The sequence below is a fragment of the Salarias fasciatus genome, chromosome 23, assembly GCF_902148845.1.
Source record: "Salarias fasciatus chromosome 23, fSalaFa1.1, whole genome shotgun sequence".
Classification (NCBI taxonomy): Eukaryota; Metazoa; Chordata; class Actinopteri; order Blenniiformes; family Blenniidae; genus Salarias; species Salarias fasciatus.
This window is the reverse complement of record NC_043766.1, coordinates 24,173,851-24,194,017: the sequence shown is the minus strand read 5'-3', so window position 1 is coordinate 24,194,017 and position 20,167 is coordinate 24,173,851. Positions and strand designations below refer to the sequence as shown.

The window sequence follows — 20,167 nt, the reverse complement described above, 5'->3', positions numbered from 1 at the left end:
CCTTATAAACCCAGAGCACTAGATGACTCCAATCACACAACGCTCCTCCTGATTGGTGTTTAAAAAGCTTGTTGCTGGTAAAGTTGTTTTATGTTTTTCAACTGAGATTGGAGACAATGAAGAAGTTTTTTTTTTTTTTTTTTTTTTGTTTGTTTGTTGGTCGGTTTACTTTTGTTTATGGTTTTTGTTACTGTGTTTGATGAAAAGCCGATGAATTTTAATGACTGGGACACATGCTGCATGTTTACAGTACATTAGTAAATGCTATTGGGGCAGAGCTGAGATTCTGTCAGTTGGTGTCCATCCAATGAAATGTGTTTGTGCAACCAGTTTCACCTGAGTAGAGAGGTGGGAAAACACAGCCTGACTGAAACACATACACATAAAACCCACTAAAGCAGTAAGAAAAAAAATCTGCCTTGGACTGTCTTCCAAGAGAAACTAAACGTCGTTACATCATTGTTATTGTCTCACCCACGAATGGAGAAACTTGCATCAGCACTGTTGTTGTTGTACTGGCTTCTGTCCCAACTGGAGTACTGTAAAGTCACTTCCGCGGTTCAGTGAACACACACACACACACACACACACACACACACACACACACACACACACACACACACACACACACACACACTCATACACACACACACACACAGCGGGAAACACGCCCTTGTCCACACTCGCACTCATAAAAACACACAGCCGGACTACTACAATCACAAAGTCCAGGAATGTGCAATCCTTTATCTCCTGTGTGTGTGTGTGTGTGTGTGTGTGTGTGTGTGTGTGTGTGAGTGTGTGAGTGTGTGAAAGTGTGTGTCTTCAGTTTTACTGTCCACCAACTGGGGAAAGTATGTTCAACCAAATGATACTGCAGTCACCTGACGTGTTTCCATGCGGAAGCATCTCCACACTGCAAGTATGCGTACATGTGCAGATGATACACTGCACAAGGCAAGATCCTTCACGGTGCCCACATAACCTGCTTGTTAAACCTAAGATGTGTGGCAACTTGTAATCTCCCCCACTACAACTGGGTAAAGTAAATCACACGCCGACTCACATGCCACATTGATTTACCGCCACAATAGTGCCTGTTAAACCCAATCAGTTGCTATAAAATGATCTGAGGTAGGTGGAAATTGTTCCATGAGGATTTTTCTTGTGATATGTAACTGTGTTCGCCTGCAATTTTTACAATCATATGACAACATAGGAACAACTGAACACTTCGTAGAAGTATTGAAGGAAGCAGCGTTTGGAGATGGTTGGTGTAACAGTAGAGGAGGCAGGAGATGAAGCGAGCGGCAGATGAGCTGCTGCATTAACAGCTGCAGGTATGCAACACGAAAGAGCAATAAAAGCAATGACACGAAGAAGCCTCAATTTTAAAGATGCTTTTCATTGCTCAGGATGGATGAAGTGTGTTATCAGGCAACTGCCACCACACATGACTACCGAGTCATTTTGAGATACACACTTTCAAGTGGCAACTCAAACTCATCAGTTGTGTTTCTTCTTTTTGATTTAACTTTGTGAGCTTTTTACTTGCAGCTTTCATAAGAGATTGATGGACATCTCATAAATGCTGATTGTCTGTTGACTGTTTTCCCTTCACTTTGTGGTTAAGCTCTTCATTCACTCATATCTGTGTTAAGACAGGTACAATAATTTCCCTCCATGTAGGTCTGCACAGTTTAGCCCCGTCGGTGCCTTTAGGGTCTCATACTTGTGCTAAACTGCAGAAGTCTGAGTGTGAAACGGAGTGTAGTCATATATCCAAGTGTTCACTACAGACTTGACTTGAAAATACAAAGCTGTGAGGACATTGCGTCTCCACATTATGCATTAAGACAACGTTTTGTGACGGTTTTATTTGGCAAATGTAATTTTGATGAGTCAGTTGTGAAGAACTGGTTCGGGGTGGGGGGTGGCAATGCGTGATGCCGAACGATGCCGAGCAGTGCGCTGCTCACACGGGCCGTCACGGCGGCCGCCTAGTTCGCCTGTGCCTAGAGCCGGCCCTGCCACTACGTGTATAGTTTCCATTGAACAGTCTAGACTGAACTGTTTTATGTTTAAAGATGCAACATCTCAAGTGACTTTATCTGTTTCTGCGACCCTGTCTGTCTCCTTTTTTGTTTTTTCTTTTTTTCCCCCCCAAGAGCCATGCTGGGGAGTGGGTAGGGGGTTTTGACATTAATATTTGCATTGAGATTGATTATTTGTATGTTGTGTGTGTTTGTTTATAATGAAGAAAAGTTGAAAATAAAAGTATTTAAAAAAAGACACGATATGTTTGAAGTATTAGTAGTATTTCTTGTATTCTAAAGGTTCTGTAAATTTGTACCTGTGGCCACACATCTCATGTGAAAGAGAGTATTGATATTAGTGGATCTTAATGACTGAAAAAAAACAGTTGATTTGGAGAGTAGAGTGGAAAACATCCTTTTAGCATCTTAGAGACCTGTAGCCATCAGTACAGTGAAGGTGCACCATGCGGTTATTTGCCCGTCAGGGGAGAAGTTGTACTTGTGCAATAAGGGCCATCCCCTGCATTCGCACTCTAATGTCAGTGACATTAATCCTCTAATTTAAAACCTATAGTCTTCAAGGTACAATAAAAAGCCTATAAAATAATAAAAACTCAAGCCTGAATGCAGCGTGAGCAGTTGTCTGTGTCATGACTGTTTGTCTAAAAGTCACGACGAGCTGACTCAGGAATCAGACAACACCAGCAGCAGCATCGGGGAAAATTCATTACAATCATTTTAAAATAAAAACAAATGGATTTTATTCAAATAGTGATGAAATAGCCACATAGCCACATAAGGGGTTGGTGATTGGAGGTGGGCTTTACGGAACTACTAAATGTCAACCACGAAGCTTGGACCCTAAATGAATTAAATTAAAGTCATTGATAGACTGCTACGGGTATTAACTGCTGAAGGAATAACTCACAATTCGCAAGGTGGCTGTGCCGAACATTGCAGTTTCAGATCCAGTTCTCCTCCAGTGGTCTGCGTGTTGCAGTGTCCTTGGGCAAGACACTGAATACCAAAAAGCTCCCTCTGGTGCATGTGTGTGTGGGAATCAGTGAATGTGATTAACAGTGTAAAGCACTTTGGCCAAAAAGCACAATATAGATCTCTTTACCTGCGTTATACAAAATAATTATTCTATATGTAAGTTACATTTACGACGACATAACCTCACTGACTTTATAGATACACTAATATAAAGCACGTATGTATAGCTATGCTAAACTATGGTCAAAAAACAACTTTACTTGAGCAAGAGTTTTGCATTCTTCCAGTCCTTTATTCCTGCACTGTTCAGCTGTAATCTCAATTTGAGAACATTGAGCAGCAGCACTAACTTCTCCTGAAGTTTTTCTCTATTGACTTTCAATTTGGAAAAACTGTGATTTTGACAGTTTTTCTGGTTTTTATCCTTCATCCAGACTTCTTTAGTATGATCATTTATCATAATATTAATTGGATATTTCTTCACATTTGAACCATTTTTCCATATTAAGAGTTCACAGTTCACAGTTTTAATATAATATAGTAGGTGAGTGATTTTCTGTTTTTTTTATCCTGTTTGGAGGCTTTGGTGCTTTTGGATCAGCTGATCCGGCATGGAGCCTCTGCTTTCATTTTCCGTATACGTATCTAGCAGAACACTAGCAGATGAACTATTTGAAGTGGGTTGACATTAGTCTCGCGAACCAGCCCTGCCCACTCCAAATCCACATTTGGATTTTGGAGCTAGAGTCCAGCTCCAAAATCCAAATGTGGACGAGGAGTGGGCGGGGCTGGTTTACGAGGCTAGGTTGGCATCATGATGCTAAGTGAACTATATGACCTTCACTTTTTAAGTTGTTTAGTATTTGAGTTGAGTTTGGAGCATTTTAAAATGCCTCATATATTCTTGTAACCAAGCTTCTCTTGGTTGATGGTGAGAAAAGTCTGTGCTCTCACCTCTGAGCAACAAGGTCATAGCTTGAAATGATGGTCAGGCCTTTCTGTGAGTTTCCATGTTCTCCCTGTGTTCTGTTTTCTCTCAGTAGCTACTCTGATTTCCTTCCACAGTCGAAAACTCTACATGTGTGTTTAACTGGTGACCTGAAGTGGCCCACATGTGTAATTCTGCCTCTGTGTTTCCCATGTGATTGGACAGCTAACCTGTCCAAGTGTACTTTCACCCATCTTCCCTTGGACTGGTTCCAGCACCCTGCAATTCAGAGACCTAAATGGATTTTGCATATAAATGGATTGTGTATTTTTTCAAGGTGTTTGAGAGAGAGTTTTTGGGTCTGCCGCCTTATTGGAGAGCTTGTTTTTTTTTTTACACAAATAGAGACGATGAAAGATGAAAGCCTTTAATCGTATTCATGAGACTCTGTAGTTTCATCAGGCTGCAGTACAAACTAGCCAAAATATTTTCCAATATGTTTTTTGGGTGTTGCCTTTTAATCATCACCACTTTTGGTGCCGCATTTCCATAAGAACTGGTTTCATTGTCTTTCCACGTGTGACTGGATCTGAGGGGATGCTTTGAAGTCTGGCTGCTTTGCCGGGACGGAAAGTTTCAGAAAACAGGTTTAGCAAAGCTAATAATGAGGAGTGGTTAATCTTTAATGTGGCTCCGTTCATTCACACACACACACACACACACACACACACACACACACACACACACACACACACACAAATGAGAAATGTATGAATGTGTTTAGATTCTTAATTGCTCAGTCTGATTTCTATGAACTTGTCCTTTGGGATTTTGTTACTCCACGTACCAATATGGCAGAAGTGCAAACTAAAATTCAGTCAATAAGAAGGCAGTGTGTGAGAGACAATGTGAGAATTATTTCATACCTAATCACATAACATTCTGACTCCTAATTGCTTGCATTAATGTGTTTCTTTTAGTTGTTTTTAAATAATTGTGAATTACATTGTGTCTGAATGGCCTCTACAAATAAATTTACCTTGCCTTCTTGTATTAATTTTTTTTCAAGATGTAGGAAACTTTTTCGAGCTTTTTTCAATATTATGGTTGATTAATCATAATGCAAAACAAATGTTTTTTTTAATGCACTGATTAAAGCTAACGAGCTTCTTTAAAACTAACTTAAAACTAACTGAGCTGCATGTTGATACGAATGCCGATGTGAGTGCTTATCAAATGCACCAGTTAAGCTATGCTCAATGTGCAAAGGCCTCAAACCAACCCTCTGTCCTACAGTATGCTTGGGACGGTGGTAGTGCCTGCTCCCTGTGTGTGCTGTACACCAGTGGTTCCCAGTCTGCGATCCACGCCCCGTTGGAAGGGCGCCAGAGATCACAGAGCGTGGCAAAGTTTGTCTGCTTTGAGGTTGTGATGTTTCCAAAATTATATTTTTACATATTAAATACAAAATCATAATCACAAACCTCCTGAGATAATGAAAAGCCTGTATATTACCACTTACAGTAAGAAGATTTTTTTTTTTTTTTTTAATTCAGCATTTGTAATTATCAAAGCTCTGTGACCTGTTGGCATGAGCTGCGCCAACGGCTTTTTGGCTACGGGCCATGAATGAATAATGTCTGAAAAAACTGTGAATGTGCCAACGACTCATCGGTATAAATAAAGGTAATACGTTGAGAGTTACCTGAGCTGTGGTTTTATTAAAAGAGCACGACAGGTTTCAGCCAGAATGGTTGATTTCTACGTGAATCAAGCTAAAGACAGCATGAAGCCAAGCACTTGTGTCGACACAACCACCACTATAGACGATAGGCTGAGGGAAAGTGTCTGCTGTGTGCTGCACACACACACACACACACACACTCTGCCTGCTGTTAATGCTGTTAACTTTAATCAGGTGCAGGACATAGCGTCACTACGCTAGCATGTGCTGTCGTATTGTTTGATGCCTCAGTCCGTTGCAGTTCCTGCTGATATTTCCCCAGAAGGTTTAAGATATGTGGCGTTAACAACCAAGAATAAAGCAGTCAACCAGGAACATGGTTAATGTTTAATGAACAGTCATAAGACACGTTAGTTTTACCCTACTGAAGATGTGCTGTTGCAATAGTAATCCTAGGAACACTAGGCTTGGCAGCGAGGATGAACAACAGAACGTGAAGTTAAATCTGGCATAAAGGGGAAGAAAGGAAGGAAGAAGATGATGGGGATGTTCTCTTGTTTTCCGACTGTATAACTCCCTCTGATTTGTCGTCCAACTCAGCTAGTGGTGGTGTGTTCTGGCAAAAGTGTCTAAATAGTTTAAAGATCTATTTAAACCCATCAGGAGTTTGTGACGCCGCATAAAAGAGAGCTTTACGACTCCACTTGGCAGGTGCCGAAGTCCGAGACATACTCTCACTGTAGGAGACTGGAGAAAATTATTGTTACAGCGCAGCGGAGAACTAGTTGCATGAGTATTTCACACTCCAGGTAAAGCTTCTTGATGAGACACATGTGTTTAGACAAGCAGAGCAAGAACTAGGAGGGTCAACGTACAGCTTTCTAAGCAGCTGGTGTCCACTTGTGAGTTTTGAGAAAATTGGGACGAATTCATACCAGATCAAGTTATTGATAAGAGCAAATCAGAGCAACAACTACGCAACAGCACAGACGGCAGTCGTGTGAGAAAGATCCGTAGTTAGCAGGACTCCAAGAAATTACAAGAGCAGTAACAACAGCATATCGACGAGCTTCAATTGAGAAATGAGCAATTAGAGCAGGGGAAATGAAACCAAGTGAATAACGGTAAGTTATCCCTGTCTTGATTTGGGTCACATGAGCTGAGAATGCACCTTAACACAGGGCAATAAGGGTAACGAGTGTGGGAAACAAACACTGCAGTGGGATTAAAGTCAAGAGTTCCAACCACAGTTGCAGAAAATGGTGCCAATAAAAAAAGGTGGTGGTCTTGTGCAGTATTGATCTGATTTCACCCACTGTCATGGAGCGTTGACGAGCAACAGCGTGAACAAATGATAACATTACGATGTTTCAATTAATTGAAATGAAATCAGAAATTTATTTAAATGACATCCACACACACACACACACACACACACACACACACACACACACCAAAACCACACTGTACAAACATGGGTACGTTGTTTATGTTCATGTCTTTCTCCCAAATCCCAAATGTAAGCCAGTGAGTTTTTGCACAGTTGCTGTCTACATAAACTATGATTGACTGTTTCCTCAGTCACTCCTTGATTTATTCAGGAAATTCTTTCAATTCATGCCAAATTTAAGGCACATTATCTGTAAGTATGTTTTTCCTGCATGACGCAATTGCGTCATTATAGTAAAGGTGTGGAGAGAAAAGGAAGTAGGACTGGATGGGAGAAGAGCTCGCACATGACTGCTCAGTCTATGTTGAATGCTTTTTGAACTCCAGTTCCTGCTAAAAAAAAAAAAAAAAAAAAAAAAAAAAAAAAAATCCTGGTGTGGGTGAAAATTTCACTGAACAAGTTTAAACTTGACTGTGGCTCCTTGTTTCTTGTTCCAGGCAACAGGAGAAACTGTTTCTCACACATTTTAGTGAAACTTTCTTAAAGCGCGTTGGAAAAACCGTTTAGTTTTCTCCGGTGAAACTACTGAGTGAAACATTTTCTTTTGTTTGATTCATGTTTGGTTATCTTTAATGGACAGGCACAGATGCACTGCGGCTTTTTTCCACAGAATCAGTAAAACTCAAAAATAAAATACACATGCAACTGTACATACATACAATTGTGCACAGATTAAATTTTTCTCATGCCGTTTCCATCTTCTTTTATCCTACAAGGAAAATCATTCATCTGTTCTCAGAGTTTCATCAATTCATTGGTCCAAATGGAGAGCCGATGAATCCAGTAATATAATAATATAGTAATATAATAATAATTTAATTTAATAATCATTTAATTTAATAATAATAATAATTTAATTTAATTTAATAATCAATAAGTGTGTCTACAGAAAGACAGACATGCTCTTTGTATCATAACAGGGGTTCTGGTAGTCTGACCTTGCAGAGCTTTATGATTTTATCCACATGATTGGAAGAAAATGTCCCAATGAAACTTTTTGTTTCCCGTGATTTTGTCTCCTTTCAGTTTCTTAATCGGCTGCATGAGCTACTTTATAATGGGACGAATAAAAAAGAACAAACATCTGTCTGACGTCGGATAGGCTGGAGGGCGTGACCACAGCTGAACCTGGTTCACTTTCACTTGTAAATGCCATTACATGATGATGAAACTGTTGATGATGAAACTCTCTCTCACTCTCTGTCTCTCTCTGTCTCTCTCTCACTCTCTCTCTCTCTGTCTCTCTTTTTCTCTCTCTTTCTCTCTCTCTCACACAAACACACACACACACACACACACACACACACACACACAGAAAGAACACACAAAGAACACTCAGTTTGAGCATGGATACATTATTTATGTACCTTTCTTTATTCCATAATCCAAATGCAGACTTGTGATTTTTTGCACAGTAGCCACTTTTACATTAACTGTGATTTTGTTTTCTTCAGTGTGTCATAAAAGTTTACATAAAACTCAGTTTTAGAGTTTCAGTCCACATTTTTTCCTCAGCCACTCCGAGTTTATTTAGCAAATTCTTTCTTTTCACGTCAAAGTGACATATTGTTTGTAAACATGTTTTCACACTTTGCTGTAATCATGCCATTATAGTAACGGTGTGGAAAGAAAAGAAAGTGGGACTGGATCAGAGAACATCTCGTGCGTGACTGTTGAATGTATTCTGAAAACATTTTCAACTCCAGCTTACAATCTTGCTAAAAATAAACCTGAAGATGTGGGTGAAAATCTCACTGAACAAGTTTAAACTTGGCCTCGGTTCCTTGTTCCTTGTTCCAGACGACTGAAGAATCTGTCTCCCACATATTTTAGGGAAACTCTCCTGAAACAGGTTGGAGAAACCGTTTGGTTTCCATGTATCTCCAGTGAAACTGTTGAGTGAAACTTTTTTTTTTATTATTTTATGTTGGGTAATCTTTAACGGATGGCCAAAGATGCAATGCTACTTTTTTTTTTTCCACAGAATCAGTGAAGTATGAAACTTGAAAATAAAACGTCTACTTCTTTCCCTACAAACAAAAGTGCTCAAATTAACATTTTAAGTATGTTTTTATGCCGTCTCCATATTTTCTGTCGAGAATGATCAGCAGGACATGTTTGATTTAAAAGAAGTTTCATTGGTTTTTGAATTTTACTACAATAAAAAAAATCCTGAGGAATTATGAAAATGTCTTTTTTTCTGTTTTGCATCAGACCAAGTGTTTTAGCAGCAGGGGACAAGTGAATGCTGCAGTGGTTTTGGTGACACTGTGGCGAATACCAACAACGTTATTAGAAGTTTTTGCAGTACTGTCCTCCTGTTGCAGTGGGTTTGGATAGACGTCCCTCCACGCTGCGCTCCAGACATCAGTGTTCTGTCTGATTCTTTTAAAGAAAACTACTTTTGATTAAAAAAAAAAAAAATCCTTGTTGCAGTTTATCTCACAACAACTGGGCAGGGTTGTTTTTTGAGTGTTGATGGCATGCGCTCCAGCTATTGGAAAAATAACTGATACCTTGTTTATTTTATTGGTGCTTGAGTAATTTAGATGGTTGCTAATCCACACAAACACAACGTTTAGTTTTCACGCTGTACAAAATGCTTTATTGAGAAATCACCGATCAGTGCAAACTGGTCAAAACAACAGATGCAAAACATCTGCCTCACATTACAATCATTACAACAAGGCCTTTCAAATATCAAGGTTTAAGGGAAACAGCAGTGGGGCACCAAACAACACTGGCCCAAACCTGTCAGCTGTACGAAAATCAAGGACTCGGAGCACCCGCAAGAAAGTGTGCAGTATGGTGACATCAAGTGGAAGTGTGCACACTGTGAATGTGAGCAAACAGTCAGGAATCAGTGCTCCCACTTCACTCAGACTCTCTGTAGTATTCACCAGAACCGCTCCAACATGTGCTAAACACCAGGGCGAGATCCATCAAGTGGCGTCCAACAGCATCTGATGAAAAGGAAAACATGGGCGCACACGCACGCCAGATATCTCTCTCCCACATACTACTGCTGTAGTCTGAAAGTCCACGTGAGGTAAAAACGTGTTTTGGCGGCCTCGTACAGCACACAGACAAATTCATGGGAGTTCAATAAGAGCACCAGAAATGAAATGCACCAAGACAAAAAAAAAAAAAATACATTCTTTAGGTACAAATGATACAGTTGAATAACATACAAAAGTACATAAGTTACAGTGAAACAAAGCACTGAAAACTGTATAAAAAAGTATAAAATACCTGGGGAGTGCATACACTTCTAAATCATTTCAACAAGCAGCATCCTAGAAACCAGAAAGTATTGGTAAGATTAATTACAATGATAACCTGTTAAATACTGAACAACTACAATAAATGTAGTTGACACATGAAACATAAAAGCGATAAAAATTGTTCCTTGTTCACTAGTTGTTGCTCAGAAAAATATTTCTGTGGTTATCAAATTTTTAGCGGCTGCAATAAAGGTTCACAGATGCTCAAGTTCAGTGTCAAATTAAAAAAAAAAAAAAACTTTATATTTGAGGACCGTGAACCATTACAGCTTATATTTATCATATTTACTCTTAAATAACAACTGAAAACCAGCTATAAATGTTATTGCTTAATCTGCTCACCTGTAGTGAAAATAATTTAATTTTGTGGTCGTTGTTCATTTAGGTGACAACAGAGTTTGTTAGAGACTGCTGTTCATTAGGAATTTGAATCATTTACCTTGTTTAAAAAACACAAATGGTCACATTTTAGCTAACTTTATTTCTACCTTGGTTTCCCAAAGCTTCCAAAAGGTTTAACTAAAACATGACCATGTTTCAATGACTGTGAGAGTTGATTGATGCAGGATGTGACTGCATGCTCATTTTTTTCCTCTTCAGTGAAAATATTTTAAAGTTTTCTGATATAAATTCTCAGATTTGTGCTTTCATTTATGTATGTTTTATTTTCAGTAAGGCACCAGTGATCCAAATGTTTCGATTTTATAGCAGTGAACTGACAATAAATAACTTCATCCATTCGCTGGGTGAACAGAACATGTTTGTGCCTTTTATGATGCTTTACAGAGCAAAGTGAATGAAACAACTATTAAATATTTTCACTGAATTGTCAATGACATTCTGGAGGATTAAGCAGTATATAGCTCAAAATGAAAATGAAGCCCAATTTTGGGTCTTCTGTAGGAGAAGGCTCTGGTTGAAGAAATGAGATGGTCTGACTTTGTGACTTTGTTGCTTGAGATATTTTATATGTACAAAGTGAGACCGTCCATCATCACCAACGAAATGCATGTTGGCTTCTGCTGAGAACTGCTGAAAAATTGTGCAGATTTCTTGCTGACAGTAAAACTGTCAGGCTCAGCCTTCTTCTTGGCTGCAGTAATAAATAAAAGACAAGAAGAAGAAGGCAGGCAGGCACGCCGTCAGGGTGAGTCAGGCTCAGTCTGTCGTTGCAGTGCAGATGAACTCAGATGCACATTGAGCTCCCTTCCTCAATGCAGAAAACTGACCTTTGTCTTCTGAGAACTTTTACAGGCTCTTTATCAGTCGTCACACTTTTTCCCCGACAGGGAGTTCATTTCCACAGACATTTTATTGATCTGGAACTCTTTCTGGACGACTAGATTCACACTGGCCTGCTGATTCTTCTTGAGGTAGATGATACTGTGGAGCCCTCTGCAGTCGTCCTTTGCAACATCCAGAGTGAACGAGCTGACAGGAGTTTCACTGCCCGTCACCTTCAGCTGGACCGTCCCAGTCGCCGTCCCCGTCCCCGTCGCCGTCTCCTTGCGGCTCGCGCAGCATATTTGCACGAGCCAAATATAGAAACCGGTGCATTTGATGGAGATGTCTCTCTTGTTGGACTTCAGGTCCATCAAATAACTGCTGGTAATGGCAGTAAAATTCACTGTTCCATTGTGTGAGAGTGCTGGAAGATTAAAAGGAAAAAGATGTGTGAGCCAAAAGAGGAAAGAAAGAAAATGAGCGAAAGTCACTCAATTGTCAGAAAGATTTGTCAGATTTGTCAGAAAGTAATGCAGTAAACTGAATCTCTTACGTCTGATGGGACTGAGTTGTATGTGCACAATATTTTCTGATATCTGAAAAGAAAGACAAATTGTCATTAGTCCTTTGTGTCTATTGGCCTTCTGCTGCTACCAGTATGACTGTGCCATTAGAAGCGTGGCTCAGTCTAAATGTTTTTTGAAAGGTCAAGCAGATCTGCTCTGAGATCCGTGAATGTTTGACTCTAGGAAACACACGCTCGTTTGTTTGTCTGCGGTGGTTAAGTGATGCGAAATAAAGCAGGCTGATAGAAACCAGGGAAAATCTCACTGCGGAATGATTAATATCAGTAGTGAGAGTAGCAGAGCAGCAATGAACAGCTCAGACTCAAAATGGAACAAATGTCAGTCATTAAATTAGCCATCAATATACAGTAACCATGTAAATATGTCTAGATCAGTTATTCAGGTCAGAGTCTCCTCCTCTGGAGAGAAACTACAGAGAGACTTCTGTAACAATGAACTGAGCAACACAGTAAAGGATGGATTTTCATTGACTCATATGTGCATTTTTTCCCAGAGAGCAACTCTTGGAAAAGCAGTTCTTCTGTATACAACTCAGACTATAGCTGAAGGTCAGATTAACCATGAACATCAGTTCACATCCCAACAATAACTAGTCCAACTGCAGATCAGTATACATATACATATATATATATATATATATATATATATACATCATATGTCAGCCTTCAGCCTGTTATCCCTGTGGTAACTTTTCTGACAAAGCCAACACAGATTTCAAAGATGCTGAGGGGAGCTTACCACAAGAGTAACCTCCTCTTTTTCTTTTTTCTAAATGTGGGCGTATTTGAAGAATCGCAAAGTGTTTTCCTTCACTCTGCAGCCCGTGCGCACATGTATCACAAACACATGTGGAAACAAAGCTGTTCTGAAGAGGTTTCCCTAAGCTGGACCGTCAGACCTGCTCCACATCATCTTCAACATCACTGCCATTAGATTTTTTTCTTCTTCAGTCAGCAGCCTCCTGTCTGCAGGTTTCACTCTCACTTGAAAGATTAACACGAAAGTTGCAAAGAAAAGAAAAGAAAAAAAAAGTATCATAAAGGGAAGTGGTGTAGCAGAAAATGTAGGTTTGAGTTCATGAGATACATCTGCACAGCCTGCTGGTCTCAGGCGACATGCTGACAGCTCTCGTTGCATTAAGTGGAGACAGTCCTTTTTAACGAAGCTAACTCAGTGGACGTGCGGAGGACGAGGCCACAGGCTGCGCCTCTCGAAGTTTACTCACCTCCGTCAGAAAGTCGGCTTTATTCGCCTGAAAGTCCCGGTAAACGTAAAAAGTGACCAGCAGACAGACGACCAGCAGCAGGTTCTGCACGGCCACCACCACCGCCAGCTTCGAGATGCGTCTGTTGGGCTGCACGGCGCGCGCCCCCTCAGCATCCATCCTGCTCCGGTCCATGACCCCACTGAGCGCCCCGCGAGCCGCCGGGGCTTTATAACGGCGCGGTCACGAGTGGGCAAAATGAAAGGAGGGGCGTGACTGGAAAGGAAACGCTCATCATCCACGCTTTATTTCTTCTCTGTTTTTGTAGATGTGTGGGTGGGTGAACGCAGCCGGCAGCGCACACACACACACACACACACACAGACACGCCGCCAGCGTAAAAAAAAAAAAAAAAAAAAAGGCGCACCGAGATGTGATTGGCTGATAGTGTGCGCCGTGAAACGATGGCGGTGCATTTGGCTTCAACAATTTAAGGCTTGCTATGGCATTTGCACTACATGGTGTCTTTGCGGAGTGTAGCCTTTGTGATCAGTCTGCTGTGTCCGCGCCAAGAATCACGTGTGAGAAACAGAGCTGACAAATAACAGAGACCGTCCACAGCTATTACACACACGCGCGCGCGCGCACACACACACACACACACACACACACACGCCTCAGAGTAACTGCTACATAATGTTATCTTCAGAGAATGTTTTCGTTTTTTTGCAGTAATAAACTACAGAACAGAGAATTAGCATATGGTTTGTATCACAGAATGCTGGGGTAAACAGATTCAGTGCTTATTTATTGTTGTGTATTTGTTTATTGTTGTGTATTTATTTATTGTTTTTTCCAGATAATAATTGGTTTTATTTGTCAGAAAAGTGCCCATCAGTCAGCATAACAGTTATATTGGTCTCCAAACTGAAGCCATAAAGTGGCATCAGTGGAAAACAATTTAACAATCTATTATGAGCGAAACAACATCTACCCATCCCTCCAGTCAAGCATATAGCAGCCTTGAGCAGAGCAGGTTGGCAGTGTGTGTGTGTGTGTGTGTGTGTGTGTGTGTGTGTGTGTGTGTGTGTGTGTGTGTGTGTGTGTGTGTGTGTGTGTGTGTGTGTGTGTGTGTGTGTGTGTGTCCTGCAAATGGAGGCCACAGTGAGCCTGAATTGGGCAAAATGGTACAGAGTTGAGAATATCTATGAGCTGATTTCATCCAAACCATGAGCCGCAAGGTCTTTTAAATGGGTCAACAGAAATGACAAAACTCCAAGACATGGCTCTGCTTTATATCCCAAAACATATTCTGTGCAAATACTCTGCCTGTTTTTTAATGTCTTTATTATACACCTAAGGACAAGATGTTTGGTTGTTGTTAGTTGCCAGGCTATGTGCTTCCTCCACTGTAGATTCAACATAGACAAAAAAAAAAAAAAAATCAGTGGCTTTTGTTTGGAAATGTCAAGATAGTTTATTCGGTTTGTACAGCCCACAAAGATCAACTGGATGACAGTGAAAAATAAATAAATGAATGAACTACAAACCAAGTTTATAGTCAACAAGTTCCACAGATCAGTAGACAGCGAGCCCGGGACCCCCGAGGGACGGGACCCACCTGCAATATGCGACTGCTGATTCATGTGTGTTCCACAACATGCTGCTGCACTTTTAAATCAAGTCATAAGTCATATCAGTAATCAAACAATGTTTGATGATTTCGCTGTGAATAGCCCACGTAACTTTCATTTTTCAATACACATCAGTCATTTATGGTGTACAGTGTTCTTGTGGCGCTGGTTGTGAGTCATGATGTGCTTCATCTTCATCCTGCCGCCGCCGCCGCCGCCGCCGCCGCCGCTGCTGCTTGGTCTCTGTTGCCCATCACAGAGGATGGTCATGCTCGAGGGGGACATCTGGCGTTTGTCATGACGAGATCATCCAGCACACGTGTTCTTCAGGTTATTTTATCAGAGCAGTGACAAGCAGGCATTAGCCCCACCGGTCATCGTCCATCAATCTGCTTGACCCTGTGCAGTTTCACTGGGCTCTGGAGGCAGGACACACCTGGACGGGTCACCAGTCCGTCACAGGGCAAACACACCGAGACGGACGACTACACAGATTTACACTCACACCTCGGGTTGATTGAAGGTCACCAGTTAACCTCACATTCAAGTGTTGGGGCTGTGAGAGGAAACCGCAGTACCTGGAGGAGAGGGGGACTCGATATTCAAGATCAAACTACTCTCTAAACTGGACTTTTAATCTGAGCAGGACATAATAATTTAAGGGAATTTTGTCCAGAAGGATCTGCATAGGAACTTCATTTACAAGTAAAGGTAAAACAGCTACAGTATGTCGTTTCATTTTTTTCAAATATGTGCATGTTGCAGGCTCCAGTTTATAGATGCTTGTTGTTTACTCTGTTTTCAGTCAGTCATCTTACTACCTTTGAACTTGCTTCATCACCTTTTGCTTCTTTTTTCCCAGTGTGTTGGCGAGTTGTATTCGTCGCTGTCCAGCATGTCATTTATTCCCCAGTCTTGACAGTAAATGGAGCACCTTTTTTTTGTTTTTTCTAAGGTTGGCTGTCTGGCAGGCTTGTTTACAGAGATCAGCTGACCGCTTTTTTGTAAACAGTTTCTATCATCAGGCCCTCCACTGTGTCTATACTGTATTTATTATTCATTTGTCTTGCAAATATTATTATTTCTTGTAATATTAATATTTACTTATTCAATATTTTGATATTTGAATATTCTACTAATATTCTATTCTGCGTGGAGCAAGTGATGAATTTTCCTCTGGGATAAATGAAGTGGAGCAGTGGTTAATGCTCTCATCTCACTGCTAGAATGCCAGGGCTCAAACCCCAGCCGGGGCCTTTCTGTGTCTAATGCACTCTGCTGGAAGCACCCAGTGAGCATGAAGCCTCTGAACCTGGTGGGACCACATGACTGCATGTTCTCCCTGTGCATGTGAGGGCTTTCTGCGGAATTAAACCTTTGAGGTTTATCGATGACTCTAAATTGCTCCAAAATGTGTTGGTATTGTGACTGGTGATCAGTCCAGGCTCTGTCCGGGGGCCTAGAGGGGTCGACGCTGATTCCAGCTCACTGTGGGAACAGGCAAGGCACACTCTGGACACACCGCCAACCCATCAGATAGCTGATCCAGCCTGCTACATCAAATTATTATGATTTTATTATTATATCTTATATCAACTCCAGGCTTGTTTTCTTCTTTGAAGTGTCTTAACTGAGGCCATTTTTAATCTTTTATTTATTTTAATCTCTTCCAGGGCTCAAGTGTTAAAGTTCAAACCTATGCAAGTTAGTGATTAGTGATACAGGTGGTGGCCTTTTGAACCAATTGATTAAACAGCACGTAGAATAGATTAATGTATGACATGAGTGGATCAGCAGATATCCACTCCTCTTCTAGTATCTGTAAAAGTGTGTTAGGTTTGAACCTGAGTGTGTGAGAGAGGCCAGTTCAGACTGCAGTCACTGGTTTGAATGGTTTCTTTAATTCAGATTTAGTTTCGATATTGTTTTATATTTAATGTGTTTTCTCTCACTCTCTCTCTGGCTCAAACCAAACACTGAAAGTGTTCCAACAGCTTGAAAATATTGGCAGAGGAATGTTGCTGTCTTTTCATCCCGGTTTTAAAATGTGTTTGCTTATTTGAACTCGTTTCCAGCTCCACAAGTTATCAAGCAAACATCTTTGTTGTTTTTTTTACAACCTGCACCCTGCTTCTGATTTTGCGAATTCGATGGAAGCAACTGCCAGCAGATCAGTGGAAGCCGTTCAGTCTCTTTTTCCAGTATTTGAATGTGAGTCAGGCATTTGTTAACTTTGATACATATAAGGCTAAATCCTATGAGTCCAGAGGAAAATATTGTAGGCAAAGTCTCAGCAGTTCAAATGGTTTCAGCCAGCTTCAGTCGATTTAGGGCTTTTGTTGTGGCTTTAGTGCTGCAGAAAATCTGTAAACTCCTGTTTATGTTTTGTACCTGTTTTAAGCTCAGTTCTTCTGTAGCCTGTTGCTGCATTGTTCAGACATGTGTCGAATGTCCAAGCTTAATTCACTCAACACCGCATGCCTGTCATCCTGAGAGGTTGGCACTGAGACTGAAAAAATGAAACACTGGGTTGAAGTCAAGGAACCAAAAAGAAAAAGGAGTGAATGCGGAAAAACTGGTTTCAGTGCGAATGTATGTTCATGAAGGGAAATTCTCAGATATATGTATTGAATATGAGACACTTGCCGTGAAAGTCTGAGTATGATTCACAAATGATGAACCTTTTCATGGGTGTACATCCTTCAGCACATCTCTCCTGTGGACGTTGCCTGCCCCCCCTGCTGCCGCCCCCCTTAATAGTTCAATCAGTCAATTTGTCATTTTTCAAAAGGAAGCTATTTGTTTCATGCTTGTTTGTCTCATGAGACACGGTAATGCTGACCGCAGAGGAAAAAGAGGAAAGGGGACTTCCACACTCGAGAGACCATGAAGTCTCCACACTGCATACTCCTGTTCTGAGCCAAGAGTGACAGCGACTAACCTGCTGCGTGACACCACCAGCCGATGTTGGTTACAGTGGTAAAAGATGAAAATAAAAACGAATGGCTGGAGCTGTTCGTAGCAACAAAAACCAAACTGCTCTTCATATCCAAGAAAACAAGAAAAAGCACTCATAAATGATAAAAGCTGAATGTTTCATGGATCTACTTCAGTGAATCACGACAGTAACGAATTCAGTGTTATTTCAAAATGTCGTCAAGACGCGAACGCTGTCAGAGCTGACTTGCCCCTGCATGTCACAACATGATGAACACTGTGGTTTTCATCAAAAGGTTCAATGTTTTGGGACGTTTCCCATGTGAAACACCTGCTTAGCACAAACGAAACAGGTGTCCTACATCATCCGGCATGTTGCACCTACACAAACACAGAGGAGGCTGGATGCGACAGCAGCAGCCAGCTGAGCAGAAACATCTGCCGGTGGGGAAGCAGAAGGGGGGTACCGGCCACATGGTTTCACAATGAAGCCTCCTCTCAACAACTCAGATCAGAGCCGCGGAGTACCAATAATCCCCACCACCATCACCACCACCACCACCACCACCCCATGTGCAGTGTGGTGAAAGATGGCCTGTAAACAGAAGCTTGGCTCGAATGGGGAAGTACATAGCCTTAGTGAAAAAAAAGTGTTATTCTATTCCGTCCCTTATCTGGTGTGGGTTTTTTTTTTTTATCATTATTATTATTCTGCTCTTTAAGATAGGGATGAGGAAAGTTTGAGGTGATGGAAGAACATCATGATTGAGGAAATTAGCAGCAGCCGCCCACATTCAAACCGCTACGGCGGGACTCGGTCAGGCACAGCCGAAAGTTCCCTTGCTTCAAATAATCTTGGTCGAAGTGAGAAGTCGGCGGCCAAGTGCCAGTCATACGTGTAATGTCCCATCAGGCAACCTCACACTATCAGAGCAACCGATGATAAACGAGCTGTATTCACATTCACCAACTGTTTCTACGCCTCACACGCGAGAAATTGATTTATATGACTTTCATGCAGACCACTTGTCTAACCCCAGTCAAAGTACGGCCCTTACAAAAAAAAAAAAAAAAAAAAAAAACAGGAACGCACACTTCAGTTTCATTTCATGTGGTAACTCCACAAGCATCTCCTCTACAGAGAGGCTGAAAATGGAAAAATGGAACCAGCCTTCAATCGTGGTTGCCAACATTGACCCGAATGGAAACATAAGAATATCATAACTTCAGAAACGTGATAATTGACTTAAGAGACAGGAAGAGACCACAGGACCTGTAACATCACTGACCTTACTGAAGTCCGCCTGCATTTTGATGGACGATCTCAGTGTGTCGCTGCTGCTTCTCTTTCTTATCTTTGCCTTTCAGTAGATAACAGCTGATGCAGTGCAGTGGGGCGCTGCACTGAGCTGGTTCACTTGACTGAAATTATAAGTGTCGGTAATCAAATGATTGTAATCAAATAGATCTGATGTGTTGACATGGAGTCTTTGACACAAGAGTCAAGCCTTCTGTTTGTTTTCCAAAAAGCCGTTGAACAAGGTCTCAGCGTTAAACTGTCCAAACGAGGAGCCGATCTGCGCTCATTTCATCCACACATGAAAGCTGATGTGTTGAGTGGACAGGTGTGTTAATCGTATATTAAAGCAGCTCTTATTATCTGAAAAAGTATTTTTCTGATCACTTGAACAATGTGATAATTCCAGAAACTGGAAGTTGTTTAGATTTGTGTGTGTGTGTGTGTGTGTGTACGGGTATTTCTGTCCTTGTGGGGACCAAATGTCCCCACAAGGATAGGAAAACCTGGCACGACCTACCTCGTGGGGACATTTTTTGGGTCCCCATGGGGGGAAACAGTGTTTTCTTGGCCATGTTGTTGTTACTGAAAAAAGTAAAAGTGCAAAAACATTTCTTTAGGGCTATGCTTTGTTTTGGTGTGGGTTAGGGTTAGGGTAAGGGTCAGGGTTAGGAGTTAGACATGAATGGGAGTCAATGGACGGTCCCCACAAGGATATAGATACAAACGTGTGTGTGTGTGTGTGTGTGTGTGTGTGTGTGTGTGTGTGTGTGTGTGTGTGTGTGTGTGTGTGAGTGTGTAAACGCTCAGTGCAGCAAACACGATTGCTGGTTTGGTAAAAAGCAGATTTTGGTGGTGTAGTTACAAATGTTACCACTAAAACTACTATTTTTTAATAAGTCTTTG

The 20,167-nt window shown here is 41.2% G+C and overlaps 1 protein-coding gene across 1 annotated transcript; it reads right to left on the bottom strand.

Moving 5' to 3' along the window:
• Nucleotides 1–11,640: 11,640 nt before the first annotated feature.
• Nucleotides 11,641–13,588, bottom strand: LOC115382079 (uncharacterized). Its single transcript, XM_030083721.1, has 3 exons — nucleotides 13,415–13,588; nucleotides 12,156–12,198; nucleotides 11,641–12,026 (listed from the first exon to the last, which is right to left on the bottom strand). The coding sequence occupies exons 1-3, from the start codon at nucleotides 13,586–13,588 to the stop codon at nucleotides 11,641–11,643; spliced, it is 603 nt and encodes a 200-aa protein (XP_029939581.1).
• Nucleotides 13,589–20,167: the final 6,579 nt, after the last annotated feature.

Excerpts from the sequence above, each read along its gene's own strand:
- LOC115382079 (XM_030083721.1), bottom strand. The coding sequence starts at position 13,588 with ATGGACCGGAGCAGGATGGATGCTGAGGGGGCGCGCGCCGTGCAGCCC. Across the intron at positions 12,199-13,414 it reads AAGCCGACTTTCTGACGGAG|ATATCAGAAAATATTGTGCA; the intron begins GTGAGTAAACTT and ends CTTTCTTTTCAG. Across the intron at positions 12,027-12,155 it reads ACAACTCAGTCCCATCAGAC|CACTCTCACACAATGGAACA; the intron begins GTAAGAGATTCA and ends TTAATCTTCCAG.